Source organism: Psilocybe cubensis, chromosome 8, assembly GCF_017499595.1.
Source record: "Psilocybe cubensis strain MGC-MH-2018 chromosome 8, whole genome shotgun sequence".
In the NCBI taxonomy this organism is placed as follows: domain Eukaryota; kingdom Fungi; phylum Basidiomycota; class Agaricomycetes; order Agaricales; family Agrocybaceae; genus Psilocybe; species Psilocybe cubensis.
The window spans coordinates 2,871,876-2,892,445 of NC_063006.1; the positions used below are offsets into that span (position 1 = coordinate 2,871,876).

Genomic DNA, 20,570 nt, shown 5'->3' on the forward strand with positions numbered 1-20,570 from the left:
CCTGTAATTACCCTGCTTATATATAAAACCCTTGCACTGCAATAAAATGCTCCATACATGGCAGCAGGCACTTGCTGCATGGATAATCTATTATCCATTTACTTAGTCTGCCTATCAATTATCCATTCCGTTATCCAAGAGCCTTGTTATCCATTATCCATTCCCGTGTGCGCCATTAACAATTGTTTCTATCCATTGTCCGCCGTATCATCCAAAGGGTACATTATCCATAGCCCCGCTTCATGATCCAACAGCCGTTATCCATTTCTGTGCGCGCCATTAATAATCTATTCCATCCATTGTCCGCTGTATTATCCAAAGGGTACATTATCCATAGCCCCGCTTCATAATCCAACAGCCGTTATCCATGTCTGTGCACCCCATTAATAATCGATTCCATCCATAGTCCGCCCTCTTATCCAAAGGGTATATTATCCATATACCCCTGAATTATCCAACTGCCCACTATCAATTTCCATGCAAACCATTCATGACCCGCTCTATCCATCATCTGTATTCTTATCCATGGGTCATTTCCCCCTTTCATACCACGATATTCATTGCCCTGCGATTATCCAAGAGCCGTTTATCCACTCCCCTGCGCCTTATTCAACACTATCTTCCAAGAAAACAATTACAATTCCAAGAAAACATACACTATAAATATACAGAATCACTAAAAGGATGTCAAGATGTACAAGGTACGTTCTGTCTGCATCAGCTGGATGCGAGCGCAATAAAAAGCTCAAGAGAATTGAAAAAAACAGTCTGAATGTCCAAGATCACGTGTCAAAAACAAATGCCAGCGCATCACGCCTCAAGCCTTCGCTTTCTTTGTTCTTTTTTCCTTCCCAGTTTCCTCCGCCGCCTTCCTCTTGTTGTTCAGTTTCGCCTTTTGGAAGGTGTTGAAGGTGTTGAGTAGGTCACTTACTGCTAATTCCCAGAGACCATCCGAGGCTTGAGCCGAGTACCACCACTTTAACCCAACCATCACTGTCAACAGCCCATTGGGTCCACCTTTCCGTAACGAAGCCATTGAATCTTTTGCCTTCGCAGTCTCGAACGACAACGGAAGGGAATTCGGGGTTTTGGTTTGACGCCACGCCGGCTGTATGGAGTTCCACCAGGTCATCCATGACTTCTGAAATTCGTCTTGACGGATAGCTGGGATAGCGGTGTATTTGCGGGATGAGGAAAGCCATTTCCCGAGGGCTGTTGGTCTGCCTTTCGCGGGGAGCCTCAACTGCAACGGTAATCAGTATCTTTATCTGCTTTTGTGCATGATCCGGGACTCACAGAACTCGTATCCATCTCAGCAATTTCCATTCTCTCGAAACTCTCCCATGCGCGCACACATTCCTGCCATTTTTCTACCTCGATATCTTTGAATAGATATTCACTCGCTGCCAACAGCCATGCTGTGGTCTGTGGAGCATCCTTCGAAGCTGCTGCCTTTCTGTTACGACTACGCGTTGCACTGGCGTCCAAGTTCTCGCTTTTGTCTGGAGCCGCAGTCAAAGGTGCATGCATGCCACTCTCGGGAATAATTGGATCGTTTACTGCATGGTTGGATAGAACTCCAGCTGAGTTTGTGGCGCTGAGCACTGGCGCTGACGTCTGGGCAGGGACTATGGTGTGAGGTGCTGAGATGGAATGGTTTGGGTCCAATAGCATCGGTGCGTTTGCCTGTCCTGCCATCATATCCTGACTTTGTAACATTTGGCCATGTAAACCAGGAAGCGTCACTGTGTTGTTTGTGTTGAGGGCAAGTGCGGTTCCCATCATGTTTGGATCCGCTGCGTACTGTTGCAGGGCCAGGTCAATTCTATCCCATTCCTCTTCTGAAAAGTTCAAGGTAAGTCCATCGCCCCTATTCGCATCACCCGCTTGTAGCCGCATCATATCCTGGCCTACAGCAGCTGTCAACTGGTCTATGTCTTGGCCACCAACTCCATCCGTCATAGAAATGGCAGCACCATAAGGCAAGAACGCAGCAACTGGATTTGGGGCCACCTTGGCCTGTTGAGGTAGAGGATTGGCAGGCGGAAGGAAGTTTTGTGCCTCAATGGTAGCGTGGGTAGCACCATTTGTAGCTGGGTAACAAGGTGGGCTTGGACTTGCCACACTTTGAGTCGGTTGCACCTGAGCTGGTTGGACTGTGCTTTGTGTCATGACAGGAGCCTGAGCAAAGCCGATGGCCACCGCCGGCGCCGCTGTCATAGAGGCCATTGCAGTCTGTTGTGCGGCCTCAGGGGGAGTATGAGCTGCAGTTATGGTGTTTGGAATAGGGCCAGAAAGCTGAGCGGCACTTCCCATGTGAGCATTGGTTGATGAGATGGGTACTGATGCAGCTGTATAAGTTGGATGGAAGGGCACCTGATTGATAGCAATTGGAAGGCCAGAAAGCTGAGCGACACTGCCCATGTGAGCATGGGTTGATGAGGTGGGGACCAACGCAGCTGGGTCGGGCACCTGATTGACAGCGATTGGAAGTGCATTGCTCTGAATCTCTGGTTGTGTAGTCACAGGGGGAGTTGTTTCCGACAAGACATTTTCTTGCCCTGCGTCGCCGGTTTCAACTTTGCTGGTACTGGCAACTTGGTTCTCTTCTGGCTTTGCCTTTGAGCTATTGAGAGTTTGTCGGTCGCGATCCTCTTGCGCTAAAGAAAATGGTTGATTAGGTCACTATGTGTTAGAAATACAGATAAATTGCTCACAGAAAACATTGTATAAAAAAAGTCTGAACGGCGATAGCACATGTTGGTAAAAATGTTCATTCGCAATAGAAAACAGTTGTTCATATTTGTCTCGACCGTTGTGGACAGCGACAGTACGAATTTTGCCTTGATCAGCAGGCTCAGGTCCTCCAGCAATTACTGTGAAAACCCATCCGGTACGACTGCTCATTTCATCTATAAACGCTTGGATAGTTTCCGGCAATGTCAAGAGATTACTAACTTTGTATCAGTAAGACTTTAGCACAAAGAATAGATCACTTACATTGCGCATTCTTCTGGAGACATGACTTCCGGCATGTCAGGAATTTGTCCCTTCAGCTCCTTGAGCTTTGCCAACTCGGCACGAATTTCCGCCTTTACCTCATCAGACTCGTCATTCCAGGCCTCCCCGGTGCACTTGTTGATGATTGCAATTCGGTGACCTTCAGGATTGGTGCGGAGAGCCTCTATTACTCGTGGCCTAATGCGTTCATCATAATATTTCTTGGAATACAAATTTGTTTCCGAGAGAAGTCGGGGAGCGTTGTTGCCACCAATAACAATGGTCGGACCTCGCCGATGTTGGGTGCCGGCCCCACGATTATTAAACCAATTAACAATTTGCTGTTACAAATATGACCTCGTCAAAGAAACTCATACACTAAGTATGAATTGTGCTTACGTTTTTCCGCAACTTAACCCATTCTGCATGAGAAAGTTCGGTTTTCGTTTGAGGCAAAACAACAGGTGCATTTTTCTTTTTCTTCTTCTTTTTTGGAACAGTCATTGGTCTAACTTCAGCCTCAGGCGTAGGCCACAAGACAAAAAATTCTTGGTATATTTTTGTCCAAAAATTGGGGGTGGTTTTTGTACGCTGGGACGCCTGGAACTCAGGAACCTTGGCGGATAGAAACTCAATTTGTTCGGGAGTCCCCCACGGTAGCGGCGGCATTTTGATCTAAGTATAGCAGTTGTTCTAAGAATAAATGAATGTCAAATTGTTTGTTTTTTAAGCGCACGCAAACTCACCTCAAATAACAGAGTTAGACTTAAGGTCCAGAAAATGCAGTAAGACCTTCTAGCTACTTCTTCGATTTGACGGCAATAGCTTGCTTACATTATTGAGAGATTCACCGCAATTTACCGTGTAACTGTACAGTTGCTGATGCTTCTTTGGACTCTGCATATAAAGATGCTCCTATCTGCCGCAATCTTATCCTTAACTCCCTACTCGCAAAAAAAACCTCTCACAAAATGGCTCAACAAAGTACACCTCCCCCAACTCTCCCTAATTCTACCGTCCCTCCCTCTACCGCCCCTGCAAGCCGTATAATGTCTACCCGTGTTGGCGACGTTATCAATCTCCTTCTTGCACTAAACAATGCTGGTACGTGCCCATTTTTGAGTTTCATGTTAATTTCAACTTGTTTACATTTAATCAGGATTAGAAGTTGTTCGTACACCCGATGGCGTTGATCATGCTTCAGGGTTGGAAAACCTTGCCATGGGGGAGCTTATCTTGATTCTCCAAATCATGGGCATTCATGTCAAGGGTAATCGCGCTACTGCTGCACCCCCTCCTCCTTCTGATAGTAAGTCATCTTCGACTCCCTTTAACCTAATGTTTTATTTAATTGGACTGTAGGCCGTGATCCCTTGGTCCAAGAGATTGAACAGATGGTTATTTCATCTGCTCGTCGTCAGGCTATTAATCTTTTCTTTAGGCTTACCAATGGGCCGTTGAGTAAGTGAACACTGTTCATACTATCATGCTCAGCACAATCTAATTAATTTTAGCCGTCCCACCTGTCATTCTTGAAGAGTTATCATCAACTGTGGCTCCCCCTCCTTCGTCTGTTGAACCACAGGCCACCGTCACTGATCCTGCCCTACTTCCTCCAAAGTCCCAGTCTGCCTCCGACACTGTCATGCCCAAAGGCTTTGTGTGCATGTCCTGCAACACGTATAACCCTATTCGCCCATCTGAAAAGCCAGTCTACGTTGTGTTTTGTGGTACAGATGTGGGGGTCTTTGACCATTGGTATGTTCCACATTCTTTTGAGATTGCATTTTGCTCAATTTAACACATATTTAACAGGAAAGATGCTCAGAGCCTTGTTTCTGGCATATCTCATGCTTGCCATTGTCGTTATAATAGTCGCGAGGAGGGTGAGAGGGCGTTCCAAGCTGCTTTGACTGCCGGAAAGGTTCGCATACTTGGTAATCCTATTGCTGCGCCTGGAGCTATTGTCTCTTCCTTGTCCCCAAATGCCCCCAATGGCACCTCTGGCTCCTCCAGCGAGGCCTCTAGTAGCTCGGATTAATGAGTAGACTTACTCCACCCTCGGGGTTTTTCCTTTTCCGTTCAATATCGTGTAGACAGCACCATTTGTCACCGCGTATGAAAAGTTTCCCCGCACTTTTAGTAGCACCACTTGTATCTCTTGTACATCTCATTTTGATTTCTTGTCTGTGTTTCCGAATATATCTTGAACTTGTGCTGCTCTCCATATCCGTGTGAATGAAATCTTCAATAATCAAATAAAATATTATTGAATGTCTCTTTTGTAGAGTCATTATATTATGCCATGTACCCCCATGCACCGTAGCTTCAATGTCGAACGATATACAATGATGTTTGTACTATATTAAAAGTCCAATAGAAGTAATAACCCTATTGCGAAACCTTTTGAAATTCAAAGGATTTAGCATTGTAGTTGCGTTCAACGAATTCAAGGTCTTCCATTGCAGTCAATTCAATCTCTTGCAACCAAGATTGTGTCTTCTCTAGCAGTTTTGCAAGAGCGACTGTCTTATTCCACTCTGGGCCAACTCCTGAACACATATATATATGGTTTTTATATCGGGAAATTGGCCCAAGAAAGTGCTCTATCTTGTCAACCGATTCCGATAATTCGTGCATGTCTTGATTGCTGATAAACTGGAGGCAGATTGCCTCAGTATGTGCAATAGGATCCGATTTGATAAAGGTGTTGAAGCGCCGGTAGACTCGAAGAACTTCGTCCAACCAAGTGGCCGCCGGTGGCTTTGACTTGGAGACAGGCTCTTGTTCAACAGCCTGTGCTTTACGTGCCGTTTCAATTCTAGAAATGAAGATTAATTCAATCTATAGAGATTATGCACATTCATAATCAGCAGGAATACCTTTTTTGTTGGATGCGAGCATATTTTCTTCTGCGACGTCGGTTTATGCTATCCTTGCATCTAAAAAACATTATAAAACATGTTTGTAACCAGATTTATGGGAGGAAAACAACTGAATGCTACTTCTCATAATATTTCTTGCTCTTCTGCCTATTTGCGGCAAGTTTCTCAGCTTCAGAAAAATACTTGCGCTGTCGTCCCATTGGTAAAGGTGAAAGCCAGGTAGCGATTTATTAGAAACTTTGCATTACTTACACGCCATTTCAGGGCTTCGTCTGACTTTTTTAACTACCAGGTAAACCCCCCCTCCAAAGGGTACCAATTGAAACATTGAATTAATCTACACTCAACTCTCGTCATCCAGAGCTTTACAACCATCTGTGCCGATGTTCTATGGTTTTTGAACTCTGCAAGATAAGTTTTCAGGCTATGTCTAGACTGGGATTGAAAATGTAAAATAATAATAGAAGACCTTACCGTCATCCATTTGTTCGTTGGCTATCAATGGCTGGCAGCACCCTAATGTCAACCTTCAGCTTCATTATCCATTTACTAGTCCTTTATTGATTGGGACTTACTTTACCGTCATCCATTCATTCAATTGTTATCCATGAGTTGTTTGCAACACTCTTGTCCTCGTTGTCCATTTCCTTGCCTGTTATTGATCAATTATTTTTGCTGACTCGCTGCTTATAAGTTGGGATGAACGCCACAAAACTCATCTGCATCACCTTTGACCTGCCCATAGACACCACTATCGCGTTTATCAGCAACTCACAACCAATGGCCAAGGTTAAGCAAAGACGCCGTCGTACAGATAATTTCAAAGGTCCATCGGTGAGTAGACTTGAGCCTGATTGTTATAAAATGTGATCATTTTTACTAAATTGTCGTTCAAATTTGTAGGCAGTCACAATAGAGCCCGGCATTAGACCAGTTACATTGGATACGAAGTCCAAACAAGACAAATTTCTCGCCGATGCTGGCCCATATTATCGCCAGGCCAAGTCTAAGGGAGAAAAGGAAGAGTTTCTTCACGAAATCAGCCAACTTTGGTTTAGAATTTGGCCGGAGGATCCGTTGAATACGGCAGACATTGATTTTGCACGTCACAGACAAAAGAATATTATGAAGGTGAAAGTTGTGTTTATATTTTTGTATGCCGCTAACTAACGTCTATATGTTACAGAAAATCAGAACAAGGCTGTTACTCCTCGGTGCCTTTGGGATTGTGGAAGGAGATACGTTGTGGAGGGACTTTATTGCTGCCAAAATGCACGAGCTCCATCCTGACAAGCTACCCTCTGTCTGATCTAGCCACTGTTTTGTTCGGCTTAATGTACCTACTACATAGTGGTCCAGATTTTAAATTTGCACAAATTATACTCTAGTGACACTCAACCATTTTGTATGCATTACGGCCTTCTGACATGGTCGTCAACTTCTCTGTTACACCATCCCATTGTTTCGCACAACGGTCACCTATATCACGTCGTATATCTGCCTGTTTCTTTGCATAAGCAATCTTACCAGAATTGATAGCTTGTGCATCTCGGTTAGGTACATCCGTCGAGTCGATGATATCCTGTGCACGAGAATCCCACTGAGCGGCTTGCCAAGCAAAAAAAGCAATAACACGGCGCATCTCCTCTGCTAATAATACACACTCCTCTTGCCAGCGATGTGCGCGTGCACGGGCTTTGCACCATTCGATACGAAGAGCTGGACACTAGCATTTGTTTGCATTCAATTAGGTAAGGTAAAGACAACACACCTGCCTGTGTACACTTTTCGGCGTCTTCGCCCATACCGTGTACCTTCCATATCCAGGACAGTTTCTTGCGGCCTTCACTTCCAGAGTCGTCCATAGAGCTCAGTCCTCTAACATCAGTGTCCAGCAGTGGACGAAGGATATCACGCCACGTGTAGTATACCGTTGGCGTTGAAAGCAAATCAAGAGCTTGATACGCAACATTGTATCGCGCTGTTGCAAATTTAATCTTTTCTTCAACAGCTGCGAGCAACGTCAAGCTTCTTGTCTGCATACGCTGTCCTCGTGAGTGTCGCTTTTTTGAGTTTAGCATATGTGAGCGAAGGAGTAAGAAAGCACGGAGGTTGTTGAGGCAATCTTCAGCCTGGGCATATCGGTACTGCGATTCGCATTTTAGCAATATGTGGGATGAAAATCGGATGGTTTCTGTGTTGTAGGAAGGCAAATATAGCTTGATATCCTGTACCGCTACTGGTGTCTCAGCCTGCAAGTTTTCGCGCGCACGCAGAGCTGCAACTGCAGGCATATAAAGGTGCTGTATATTTATCCAAGCATCAATGCGTCGTTTTAATGAGTTTGATCGTTCGAGAATTTTAGTCTGTTGGATGTTCGTAGAATGGGCTCCAAGTTTGGAGATGTCAAGCGCAAGTCGTGCTCTAGTCTTGTTTGTAACCATGTAAAAAATAGCCTATAAACGACGTACTGTGATTCCTCAAGCTGTAAGCCCTGTGATATCAAGACACTCGGAGTTACTTCCTCATGTAAAGTAGTCATCTCTCCGCGTTTTAATGCATCTGAGTCCTCACGAGCTAATTGAAGACGAACATCGGATTCCTTGACAGAACCTAGCAATGCACCATAAACAATAGAACAAGAATCAGAAAAATACACGTACTATTCTTCGGAATCACATAGGGATTCGGTTGACTGGAGTCCTTTTCCCATGTCAAACACATCTGGGTCCATTCCGACGTCGATTCTTCTGGCAATGCAGCGTCAAACTCAATGAACGCCTCGACCTGTTCTTGTCGCTCTTGAATAGCTTCCTTCGCTTTCCGTAAAAATGTTTCAACTAAAGTGCTTGTCAATATATGTGCATAGATTGCAGAATATTACGACGTACCAATCGTGATAATTTTTCGCCAGTTATAATCTCCAAAATGGTCATCCAATGTGTCGTTCCGAGACCCTGGCCCCATTTCCTTTGTGCTGCTGGCTATACCGTTTGCCGTTGCCCATCCTCTCTCTGGTGCCTCCCCATCTGTGCGCCCAACTCCCGGAGTATAGTTGAAAGAGAAAGACGTTTGGCATTTCTGAATATGAGCAGCAAGGTGGAATTTTGGTACGAGGTAGACAATGGAGAGATTTGATGGATCGGAGAGCACATTCTTAGGATATAATTGGCACCTTTTCATGAGATTGATCCACCATTGGCAGGCAATGTCGTAGGAGACAACAAGACGGAGTAAAAGTGTGGCTGCGATTGTTGATAAGAAGAAATAATCCATATTAACGTATCTACGGCATCATGTGAGTCATGTTGACATGCAAGCATGTGACTGAAGACCTTACCTTTCACCCTTTTGTAAGTCTCCTACTGCCACGGGTCGCTTCATGTCGTGTCGACTACATTCGGCTGTACCAAGTCCACTTGCTGCTGTCCCATGTCCACCTCGTGAGTTAGCCGATTTGATAGCATCGTGGTTATTGCATGAGCTCTTTTCATCTGCAACTTGACCATCGTAGTTTGCCAAGTAGTTTTTGAATTTGCAACTCTCAACCATATAGGCATATCCATGATTAAGCCCAGGGTCTCGCTCATCTGTAGATACGTTCATTCGCTTCAAACGAAAGTTGGCATCAATAGCTATAAAAAGAGAATAAAGCCATCTATTTTTGGACGTGACAATCAGACCCAATTGCCAGTGGACAACACCAACGAGTAAAAATTGGTACGTACTGTTCTGATTCTGGCCTCTCCTTCCAATTGTCGGGTAGATTGATGCCCGGGTGGGGACATGCAGGACATAGAACAGCACATTCACCCTCTTTAGTCCCATTAACACCGGTCTCAGAGTGACCTCGACCCATCCGTTTGAGGAGACGTACATGACGCCACTCACGTATGATCCTCAAGAAGACAGGATATCTGTCCTACATATTGAATATTAAAGATAGCAGGATAATAGAAGAAATGGAAGAGCTCACTGGTGGTGCCTTTGTGCCGGTGTTGTCTGTCAACCGTGATAATGTAGAGTAATACTCGTATCCCGAGACCTTCGAGTTAAATGAAAGGAGCTGAAAGTGTTCCAGCACATCAAATGTAGCCGCTGTTTTGGGATCGCCTACTGTAGAAGGAAATAAGCGGGCGCGAAGAAGTTGGATGGGCTTGGATGGTGCAGAAGGGCACCCGCAGTAGTCTAAGGCAATTTCATGGATTCCTGTACGCGCAATGACCACAAATTCGTCGTTGAAAGCTACCATTGGTATAGGACAGTCATCATGTCCCAGCTGCACTCGCATTCCAAGTTTCTTGAGGCTGGTCCTGCGAAAGTAATGTCCAGTCCAGACCTGCAAATTTGTCAATAATTCAGTATCATCATAGCCAACCCCACTCGCCTCGATTCTATGAAATGGGTTGACCGAATGAGACCGGAGAACACAAGCGAGACACAACAGAGATCCGCTCCAACAGTCTTTGCAGCGAAACGCGCCTGCTTCGAGGTCCGAAATACACCCAATTTCAGAGCATTTCTGGAGATTTGCCTGCCCACCAATACCCTCCAGCCGGAGAAACTCTTCAACGTAGGTGTCAATATGCGGAGTCCAGAAGTGGATGGGATGTGTCTAATCGAATATGTGAGTGGTAGGTGCTGAAACACACATCTATTAGAGCAGGAAACTGTACGTACCGATTGTGTTTTTCGTTTTTTCTGTGGAACCTCTTCTTCAGGATCAGCTTGAACCTTATCTCCAGTCTTCAAGTTTGGCTTGAGATAATTCTTTAGCCCCAATGCCTCCAATTCGCATTCTGCCATTTCTTCCAACTCAAGATCACCATCAAAAATCCTATACGGAGATTCTTCGCTCAGCACCCAATCAAGTCGAGGAGTAGGCGATTCCACAGAGCCTAGAGGAGGGGGTGTGGGAAGCATAGGCTGAATTCCTTGCGGCAGCGGCATCCGTATGGTATGGTGCGTGCGTCCATGGTATTCAGTGTGAATGTCGCCAAACGATGCTGTTTTCGCGTCTCGTTCATCAGGAGAGATATATTCGTCATAATAAACCTTTTTCTTGCGATTCACTCGGCGTTTCATGTTGTAAGTTGAAAGAACCTGCGAGCTAAGTGTATACACAAAAGAGACAAGGAAGCTTTGAACAGAAACGTCATTTCCAAGGAGACTAGAAGCGGAAACAAGAGGATGTATAACTCATACTGATATGGATTATTAGCTCAGAGTGGTTGATGGATATTTTACAAGGAAATGGATAGACTTCAAACATTGATGGACAGTAAGGAAAGGTATCAATGACAGTGAATGATGGGAAATGTTACGGGGAACCAAATTAATAAGTGCCTGATCTTCACGGGTGACAAGCGGGATGGATTAACGGGAGGCCATGGATGACAAGGGCATTCAATAATCAACGTTGGTATGGATGGAGACTGCGCACTGCACGGGTGTCAAGAGTGATGGATAAGTAGAGGGGCAATGAATGATTAGGGCAATAAATGAGCGCGATGGATAATGAGAAGAGAAATGGATGTTGAGGGTGATGAATAATGAACGCACATATCGATAGGCGCCTGCACTACGCGGGTGTCAAGCCTGATGGATAATCAGAGAAATGGATGTCGAGGGCGATCAATAATGAATGTGGGAATGGATGAGGGGCAGCCTGTGCAATGGTGGAGGGCGATGGATAATAAGAAAGGCAGTTGATGTCGAGGATGATGAATAATGAACATAGATATCGATAGGCGCCTGCACTGTGCGGGTGTCAAGCCTGATGGATAATCAGAAAGGCAATGGATGTCGAGGGATATCAATAATGAACGTACATATTGATAGGCACCTGCACTGCGCGGGTGTCAAGCGTGATGGATAATCAGAAGGGCAATGGATGTTGAGGGAGATCAGGCTGATGGATAATTATATGGGCAACGGATGACAAGGGCAATGAATAATGAACGTACATATCGATAGGCGCCTGCACTGCGCGGGTGTCAAGTGTGATGGATAATCGGAAGGGAAATGGATGTCAAGGGAGATCAGGCTGATGGATAATCATATGGGCAACGGATGACAAGGGCAATGGATAATGAACGTACATATCGATAGGCGGGTGCACTGCGCGGATGTCCAGCGTGATGGATAATCAGAAGGGCAATGGATGTTGAGGCCCATGGATGACATACTAGTTATGGATTACGAAGGGGTATGAATGACAGCGTGGGTATTGAATAATGGCTCAGCAGTTTGGGGAATACTATGGATAAAGTTCTAATGTATCTATCATAAAGGCGTTGGATAATTATTGATGGGGAATGCATTGCCGTGGCTCATATATGAGGTATGCGCAAGGTCTTCTGGAGGTTGATATATAAGAACGACTGCTACGCCTCAGCTGGAAGGGAAATTAAGTTAAGATGTTATATAAGCAGTGGAAGGAACTGACGCGTAGAAGGCACAAGAATAGCCATTGGAGATGACCAAACTTTCCGCTCTGTTTATCCATTTGGGCGGGAGGGTGATACATAGATCAGGACCAGAATATTCAGGAAAGTATGAAGCACCGCCGAGAGAGGGTTCGTCAAAAAATATAATGGAGAATACATCGGGGGCCTGGTTTAGTGGTGTGGGCTACTGTATTAGTACGAATAACATGAATATAGTAAGCATTAAGAATTTAACATACCCGCGCAACAGGGGGAGCGGCTTGTGCAACCATAGTCGAGGACAGTGCTCCAAAGAGCAAAGCAATAAGGTTAACAGAGAATTTCATGTCCGTGAGGGCTGACAGTGAAGAGATTGCTTGGGGTAGCGAATCAAGCAATTTGCTGAGGACCTTTATTCTCAGCGCTGGCCTCGTTTATATATGTGGATGCAGTCTAGTATTTGATAATACTGCTCATGTTTGACTTCTTAAACATCTCCGACTTCGATAAAGAATATTCTAGTCTCAGCAGAGCCAACGCATGGAATGGAAGAAACCATGAGCCGAAATTAATATATAGTATTGAATTTTCAATCCTGGGAACACGAACAACACAGAGTTATATACATCTTCTAATCGGGTACGCCACCCTCCACCGTGAAATTTTTCTATAGCATCAAAGATCGTAATGGCATGGGCAACATTTGAGCAGAAGGCAGATGGTTGAAAGTGCGAAATAGGGTGGTAAGCCTGGAGGTGGAACTGAACTGAGAAAGGTCCTTTCTAGGGAGACAAATATTCTTTGATGCACTGTGTCGTGTCAACTTTCAAGCGCACTTCTCCTACTGAGCCGCACTACCTTAGGTTAGACTTGGGTTAAATACTGGTTTTAAGTAACACCTCCATTATTCGGCTCCGGGGTGCCTTAGCGAAAAATAATTTGCGGTGACTAAGCCAAAATAAGAACGCATATTTGCGCACTAATAGACATACTATTTGCAGTGATATTGTTCCGTACTCGCATGGCAAGACGTCCTGGAGGTGACAAATAGAAGGGTAGCATGAAGCTACCTCGTTTCTTACGAAGAAGCTATGGTGAAGCCATGGAATTTTGGTTGTAGTACGCGGAAGCGCGTGTGGTTAACAAATATCAAAGAAACGACGGGATACAAAGGATGTAGTGTACCGACTGTTGTCAATACTTTGAATCGATAATACTCAGAAGAATCTTTAATACGTAAACGAATATACCTTATGTTATTTCAAGCATGGTCTCATCGGAGGCTTTGGAATGTAGTCTTCATTACAGTCGACGATTGTCTTTTGATTATGGCCAGGTATGCTGATACAATATAGTCAGAAATACGTGAGGAATACGGGACAGCGAACGCATGAAAGGAGCTCATACATTTTCAATAGTCCTCAGCTCATTGCTCCAGTCTCTACTGCACAACAAACCACTCACAAACCATCAACATGAAGTTCACCATCAGCATCTTCTCCCTGGTCTTTGCAGCTGTGTCCTCAGCTCTGACTGTCCAAGCCGCTTCCCCCATTGCTCGTGTACGCAAATATCTTCCATTTCAATAGGAAATCAATACCATCCACTATATACAGTTAACATGACTTTTAATAATAAGCAACGATTGAACTATACGCCATATCTTACAGCAGTAGTCCTACGAGCATCAATTTAGTGCCATCTAATATACTGGCAATTTACAACGGCGTCAGATTTGGAGAAATATGCACCATCTGCGCAACGGACATACCATGCTACGAAATAATTACGCTCCCGGCCCCGAACACCTACACGGGCACGAACACATACATCCTCCATGTAACCCAGCTCCCATGTTGATCCTCAGCTTTGCTCGAGGAACCCTCGACGCAAATCATTTGGGCGCTTTCCGCTGCCGAAGAATCCTTGTGAGGAATTAAGCACATTGAGTAAACGTGAGGATTTCACGGCCTCTTACGTCTGCGATGTGCTCCGGCTTTGCAACCCCAAGGCGTTACGATATGGAATCTATCAAGAAACTGAATATAATACTGCGGCGAGCTGTTTTGTAGTACGCACCGGTGTTGAGAGAGTAGCGAGTAAAAAGAAGATGTATGAGAGCATATATATGCAGATTGTAGTTAACCTTCGGACGTCTAGATACGGAGGTAGTTGAATGGCGGTATCGTTGAACCACCTCAGTCGATGTTGGTAGTGGTATCGTGCGTGTTGGTGCACGCTGATCTGGAGGAGAAACGCGCAGTGTTTGAGGTGATATACCGCCAATGAATCGTAGTAAGTCTACCACCCACAAGGTCTTAAACGTCCAGACAGGGGAACATCAGCGTACCGCCGGGTGTGGTGGTGCGGCAAGCCTCTTAACGTCCATATGCTGAGAGATTCTAGTGTTGAGGTGCCCTCGATGGCTTTGGGGTAGAGTTATATGCGCTGTGGCGAAGCGGTCGAGTCGCGTAGAAGGGCCCGATATGTATGCACGTTTTGAATGCGCCGTCGAACCCTACGAGGCGAACTGGGGTGACGAGTTCTAGTTCTGATAAACTGGACATGGGCCGTGCTGGAGTCAAACATCCATCAGAATGGGAACCTGGGACGCGTTTTAGAGGATTTCACAAGTGGCTTAAACGAATAGTCATGGATGACAGTGCGAACGGTGGTAAATCGTATGACGTGTGACTGGGTTTGGACGCAAACGAGGGTTGTTGATATATCAGTAGTTGATATAGGAAGGAGGCTTTCAGATTGGTGCATAGATAGGTAGGCAGATGTGCAAAACGGGGGGGAGGCGGAGACAGGTCAAGGTTCGGGGTGAGGGTGACATTGTGAATGTAATGATGCATCCCAAAGGCCTTCTATCGGCCAATTAAGACAGTACAGAGTTGGGGATCCGGGGGAAATATGGTATGTCATCGAAATGGGATGGGCAGAAAGTGAATAGGGTAACTCTGTATGAAAGCAGAGGAATGAAGTGGCAGATGGACAGTGGATCAGGAGTTCCTGGAGCACCATATAGCGGAAGAGAATCAAAAGATAAATGAGAAACGCACCTGGAATGGCCAAATACCTCTCCCGAGAACTTGACAGCCATGGCCTATTTTGCCCTTTAGAGTTGCTGTCGAAACGATGCAGTCACCCTCACCCTCACTTCCTGATCGCCCGTGTTGATCCGATGGAGCTCCGAAGTACAGTCTATGCGAGACAAAAGTTGGGAGGGGAGCTGGGGTTTGGTTAGCTCACATTGACTGCGTTCGAAATTCACGTTGAAGTTTGATTTTCCCGATCGCGGAGTTTAATTTTTAAAACCGCGCAGTTTACATGTCCACTAGAAGGCGGGGAGAACATTCACAAATTTGCCGTGCTTGTAATTTAAATACGCTATTTAGAGGACATTTTACACATATCAACCATGGATTTAAACTCAGGCATAAAGGAAAAAGGGGTGGAAGAAAGTCAAGGCTACCCATTACCGGTCGCCGTATTCTGTAGATATATGGTAACATGTTACAAAAGCTACGAATATCCAGAGGCGCAACCAAGTTTAAACTTTCTCTGTTCCCCGCTCACGTACAAGGATGTACCGTGTCACGAGGAAGACGATGGATGTTACGGTAGTGAGGGTCTGCGGCGTTGAGAAACGGTTAAGGGGACCTGAATTACTAAGGGTTATTGAACTCACTGCAGAAAATATTATAGGCTTTTTCCAATCAAATTCTGGCCCTAAAAGCGCCCCTTGAACAGGCGCAGATCCTAAAGTTCCGAAACTAACTATGGCCAAACCAAGTCCAGTACGTGCTCTATTCTCTGTTCAAATCCTATGTTTTGAAACATTAGGTAAGGGTGGATGCACATACCCCACTTCGTTTGGATGGCGAGAAAGAGAAGCGAGACAGGTTACAGCCAGCGATAGCCCTGTCAATTGTGTCAATTTCTTGGAGAATGAGAAATATTTTCGTGTCTTACAGGCCCCAGACATAATCCCGTAGAAAATGCTAACAATAACAAGCGACTTGGAGTCATGGCTTTGTGAATGGAGGTATCATGAGAAGATAGGATTTCACTGTACAGGACCGATAACTCACATTCCAAAGATCGAGAATATACTTGCACCAATGAGTAGTGTACATGGGATAATGACGTTGAAGGGTCCGTGAACGTGAGCAAGATAGTTCCCCACAAGCCGACCAAGGGTACTTGCACCGTTGAGAATAGCGAGCTGATGTATATAGAGGCGTCAGTCAAGACTCGTAATAAGACTACAAATCATCCTTACCGAGTAGAACGACAAAGTGAGATTAATGCCATGAGTAACAGCATAGAGCTGCAGGTAGATGACTTGACTTTTATTCAATACCTCTTTGAACGTATCCCCAAGATGTAAAGACTCACGAGGAAAATAGAACCCGAACATCGTTCCCATAGCACTGATCCACTTAGCGATCAATATGCGACCCATAATCTAAGATACTAGATAGTAATCACCCAATGGAGGCCAGAATATACGGCAGATCTTTGAAAAAGCCGAGAATGTTAAGTTGAGGAACTTTGTCGGCACTCTTTTTGTAAGCCGTTCTCATCAAACAGTTTCCCAGCACCAACAATCCGCAAACAATATATGCACTGTTGCGGACGGCTTTAGGAAACCCTACTGACTTTATTTGAAGGCTAATCTCGGGGTATCAGGTCAGTGACTGTAGTGTGAAAAGGTAAATAAGAAATCTCACTTGAGCACTACAGAATACTCGTGAGTCGTGTTCCAATAAATTAACAGCAAGATACTCACTGATAGGAAACATAACGGCTCCAATAGAGCTCCCACTCATTACGATTCCAGTCACAAGGACCATTCTACGACGGAAATGATGGACGGTCAAGCTGACAGCAGGGACAAACGTGAGCCCGAGCCCAAGGCCAACTCCTAATCCTTGGCAAAGGAAAACGTGTGCGTAAGTCTGCGGCTTTACCAAGGATAACATGAACAACCTGTTGGTCGAAGGATAATCAGTCAATCATGGTCGCTAAAACCAGAAAGCATTAACGACATACGAAAAAGTAAACAGCGCTGATCCAGTGATTTCAAGAACATGGAAATAACCAGCATCGAAAAGCTTTCCAGAAACAACCCCAAAGACAAAGGGCATCATAAGCTGAAAGCTTCCAATCCAGCTAAAGTATCCAAATTCATTAGACCTGAATGAAGATGGAACTTGGAGTACATACGCAATTTTGCTTGTACTATGGTGCGAAAGGAAGATCCTCGTGTAAAAATCTGTATGATTTCATTAGATTGGATAACTGATCATCGATTAATTGTTACAATTGACTACTCACCTTGATACACTCCAAATGAATAAGTGTAACTGAAAGTTGACTTTAGCTGTCTTAACGAAAAATAAAATGTCAATGGCACGCTGTCGGCCAAGCTCACCCAAAAGTTACAAAAAGAACAATCCAACTAAAGATCAAAGATGTAAATCACTTTGAGCACATTCAACTGGGTACCGTAGCATTCAATGTACTTACACTCCAACCATACTAATCCAGGCTTTTGTTCCGCCATCCTGGACAGATTCGAGCTCGTCGGTGCCCTCTGTTTGAGTGCCGAGTGGCTGGATGGTGTCCGACTCTCTTTTGATGAGTACAATATCTTCGTCCAGCATGAGTGATGTTAGTTCTAGCAGTTTTCCAGGGCCGTCTGGCAGCTCAAGTTGAAGAAACGCTCTTCTTTTATATCGAATTTTCAATAATTTATACCATGACGGTAAGGTTTGTTGTCTGACCAAAGTTCAGCTAAACTATCATTGGCATCTCACATTGATATCAAATGACTCGTTTGCCCATCCAATTGCCTTCTCAGCTAGCATAAGATAAGTTTGATACCTACTTAAATTAGTGTAGGCCTGTATGGACCTCGCTTCCCGGTTGAGCAAATAGAGATAAGCCCACGGCAGAAGACAACTCTGCGATGTATAGCTGCATCGTGACTGAGTCTAAGGTTATAAATGTTCACTGCACTTTTCTGAATAGATTGGTATCCGTAATATTTGCAATCAGATTTTGAGACTATAGCAGTGACATATGTATTGGCTTTGATGTCAAAAAAGGCTCGTTTACTCAATTAGAAAGGGAAAACACCGTTCAAAATGTATCTAGGAGCTGTAATCCAAATATACTTTATCAGTAATGGGATCATATCGGTTTAGTTTGTCATGTTTCTAGCCCTTTCTACACAGACGTCATATAAACTCACAAAATAGGTCCTGGGATCATATCAATTTGAGGTTGCTAATTGCCCCAGTCTTTCCTAGCCAGAACTCTTTCAACAAACATGTGGTGTGTTCGCTGTCTCATGTGGTCCTTTCGTGTTGGCTCAAACATCTCAGACTACCAGTATCTAACTTGGCCAAAGTGTAAGCCACTCATGGTCACGCTAAGGGCCGAGCTGATATTCGGCGCAATGATATGCGGCATTACGTTTGCACATCTCAGCTTGCTGCGATATTCATACTGACGAGACTCCTTTGCACCGCATGAAAGATACTGCGATTGGAGTGTTAAAATTCGCATAAATTTACTTTAAACACTGTGTGCGTCTGCGGGTCGCTTGAACCAACGAGAGAAATTTCAGAGTATAATAATCTTCCACTGTATCTGCCATTCCATGTCTTAAGATATTTGTCTGCAACCTAGAATGTAAATTATTTATCTTAAGCTCGGAGTTGTCTAGATGCAAGAGGTGAGATTACCACCCAAAAGGTCTCAGAAATATAGGCAGGGTAACAGCAGCGTACCATGTGTGGTGGTTGTGCGGTGCGACTCTTAACGTCCATATGCATGGACTGGGTTAATGCTGTCTGATTCTGATAAAGTCCGTCGACGCTTCACGTTCACGCACTGGAGTCAAACATCAGTCATCATTGGAGCCATAGAAATGCTTTAGAGTGTCTCACAGTAGTTTCAAGTGTCAGTATGTGAACGAGTGAATATCAGTGCTGACAGTGGCAAGGAATACAACGTGTAACTGGGCTGGGAAGCGAACAAGGTTTGTCGAACAATATGTCGATTGAGATTCAGTAGAAGAATGAGAGAGGTGGTGTGTATTGGGCTAGTGCACCAAGGTGTAAGGGATCTTGGAAATACGCTGGAGCTTGAAATGTGTCCAGATAGGTGAGCGATTGGTTCAAGGGACGAGTGGAGGGTGGAGATAGGTTATAAATGATGCATCTCGGAGTCTTGAAATTTGCCGAAGCAAGCGGTTCAGCATTAGGCATCTTGGGGAATTGTGGTGTGTTATTGAAATGGGTTGGGTTGGTCGGGAAAGTAAATGGGGTATCCGCTGCCTGAAAGAAGAAGAAAGTGGTGGCGGGTGACAGGCTTCAGAGGAGTTCCTGAGGCGCTACACCGCATTGAATAGATCAAAGGCCCCAAGAGGATGAGAAACACACCTGAAATGGTCAAACAATCCTCCCGAAAACTTGACAGCCATGGCCTGTGTTTCCCCCTAGAGTTGCTATCAAGAAAAATGGTCACCCTTACCAACCCTTCCTGTTGGCCCGTTCCGATCCGACGGTGTTCCGTGGTAGTCGCACCTATAAAGACCAAAGATGGGGGAGAAATCAGTCAGCGGGGCTAGCTCATATTGAACTAATTCACGTTGAAGTTTCAACTTCGAGATCGCGGAGTTTTATTTTTAAAACCACGCAGTTCAACTGGAGCTGATTTCCTTCTTATTATTATCGTCACGGAGACAAAAGGACATTATATAGTTATGCTTTGAGTTTGAGTCAGTTTACTCGACTTAATTACGCTCATTATCCATGCCGGGATTTTCTTGCCGGAATTTGACGGGCTTGAGAAAGCCCCTCTTATTGCTCATTAGATGGCGCCTGTGAGAGAAAATACACTCGCAAGGCGGTCAGCTGAAGCATGCAAAAGTAAGCACTCGTCTACAATGCGTTATAAATGATGTAATATCTCCACCGACTTAGACGGCCTTCACAAATGTAGAGCAACTTTCTCATGTAAATTGTAATAAGAATTGTGTTTGCCTGGTAAAGATATTATATACACCACCCACAAGTCATGTTCTCTTCACAGGAATGAAAAACTGGCGTATATAAAGAGACTCTTTTGTGGAGTACAAGTACCAGGAGATGTTTGGGTTGGTGCACAGGTCCCTGGCACCTACTCCGTCCATAGGAAAGATGGCATGTTTTAATTTAGGATATCTAATACACTTCGC

General features: G+C 44.7%; 8 protein-coding genes across 8 annotated transcripts; 2 read left to right on the forward strand and 6 right to left on the reverse strand.

Moving 5' to 3' along the window:
• Nucleotides 1-817: 817 nt before the first annotated feature.
• On the reverse strand, nt 818-3,669 carry JR316_0009367 (uncharacterized protein; the record flags this gene model as incomplete). Its single annotated transcript, XM_047895071.1, has 5 exons — nt 818-1,243; nt 1,297-2,660; nt 2,814-2,953; nt 3,001-3,341; nt 3,400-3,669. The coding sequence occupies 5 exons, from the start codon at nt 3,667-3,669 to the stop codon at nt 818-820; spliced, it is 2,541 nt and encodes an 846-aa protein (XP_047746530.1).
• A 302-nt stretch (nt 3,670-3,971) lies between these two features.
• JR316_0009368 (uncharacterized protein) lies at nt 3,972-5,041 on the forward strand (the record flags this gene model as incomplete). Its single annotated transcript, XM_047895072.1, has 5 exons — nt 3,972-4,104; nt 4,160-4,309; nt 4,363-4,461; nt 4,515-4,758; nt 4,816-5,041. The coding sequence occupies 5 exons, from the start codon at nt 3,972-3,974 to the stop codon at nt 5,039-5,041; spliced, it is 852 nt and encodes a 283-aa protein (XP_047746531.1).
• Nucleotides 5,042-5,391: 350 nt separating this feature from the next.
• On the reverse strand, nt 5,392-6,085 carry JR316_0009369 (uncharacterized protein; the record flags this gene model as incomplete). The annotated part of the gene is made up of 3 exons (XM_047895073.1): nt 5,392-5,821; nt 5,883-5,942; nt 6,006-6,085. 3 exons carry the CDS (start codon nt 6,083-6,085, stop codon nt 5,392-5,394), a joined length of 570 nt encoding a protein of 189 aa, XP_047746532.1.
• A 580-nt stretch (nt 6,086-6,665) lies between these two features.
• Nucleotides 6,666-7,194, forward strand: JR316_0009370 (uncharacterized protein; the record flags this gene model as incomplete). Its single annotated transcript, XM_047895074.1, has 3 exons — nt 6,666-6,719; nt 6,789-7,016; nt 7,072-7,194. 3 exons carry the CDS (start codon nt 6,666-6,668, stop codon nt 7,192-7,194), a joined length of 405 nt encoding a protein of 134 aa, XP_047746533.1.
• A 75-nt stretch (nt 7,195-7,269) lies between these two features.
• JR316_0009371 (uncharacterized protein) lies at nt 7,270-10,970 on the reverse strand (the record flags this gene model as incomplete). The annotated part of the gene is made up of 9 exons (XM_047895075.1): nt 7,270-7,604; nt 7,657-8,309; nt 8,357-8,498; nt 8,549-8,725; nt 8,777-9,171; nt 9,226-9,543; nt 9,614-9,807; nt 9,862-10,500; nt 10,566-10,970. 9 exons carry the CDS (start codon nt 10,968-10,970, stop codon nt 7,270-7,272), a joined length of 3,258 nt encoding a protein of 1,085 aa, XP_047746534.1.
• Nucleotides 10,971-12,278: 1,308 nt separating this feature from the next.
• JR316_0009372 (uncharacterized protein) lies at nt 12,279-12,660 on the reverse strand (the record flags this gene model as incomplete). Its single annotated transcript, XM_047895076.1, has 3 exons — nt 12,279-12,282; nt 12,334-12,500; nt 12,574-12,660. 3 exons carry the CDS (start codon nt 12,658-12,660, stop codon nt 12,279-12,281), a joined length of 258 nt encoding a protein of 85 aa, XP_047746535.1.
• Nucleotides 12,661-13,586: 926 nt separating this feature from the next.
• Nucleotides 13,587-14,702, reverse strand: JR316_0009373 (uncharacterized protein; the record flags this gene model as incomplete). Its single annotated transcript, XM_047895077.1, has 5 exons — nt 13,587-13,654; nt 13,778-13,887; nt 14,144-14,238; nt 14,393-14,557; nt 14,664-14,702. The coding sequence occupies 5 exons, from the start codon at nt 14,700-14,702 to the stop codon at nt 13,587-13,589; spliced, it is 477 nt and encodes a 158-aa protein (XP_047746536.1).
• A 1,167-nt stretch (nt 14,703-15,869) lies between these two features.
• On the reverse strand, nt 15,870-17,988 carry JR316_0009374 (MFS-type transporter dbaD; the record flags this gene model as incomplete). Its single annotated transcript, XM_047895078.1, has 15 exons — nt 15,870-15,950; nt 16,008-16,125; nt 16,183-16,240; nt 16,292-16,350; nt 16,411-16,544; nt 16,602-16,663; nt 16,718-16,752; nt 16,811-16,993; nt 17,053-17,059; nt 17,112-17,311; nt 17,375-17,494; nt 17,549-17,597; nt 17,660-17,709; nt 17,757-17,783; nt 17,852-17,988. 15 exons carry the CDS (start codon nt 17,986-17,988, stop codon nt 15,870-15,872), a joined length of 1,320 nt encoding a protein of 439 aa, XP_047746537.1.
• Nucleotides 17,989-20,570: the final 2,582 nt, after the last annotated feature.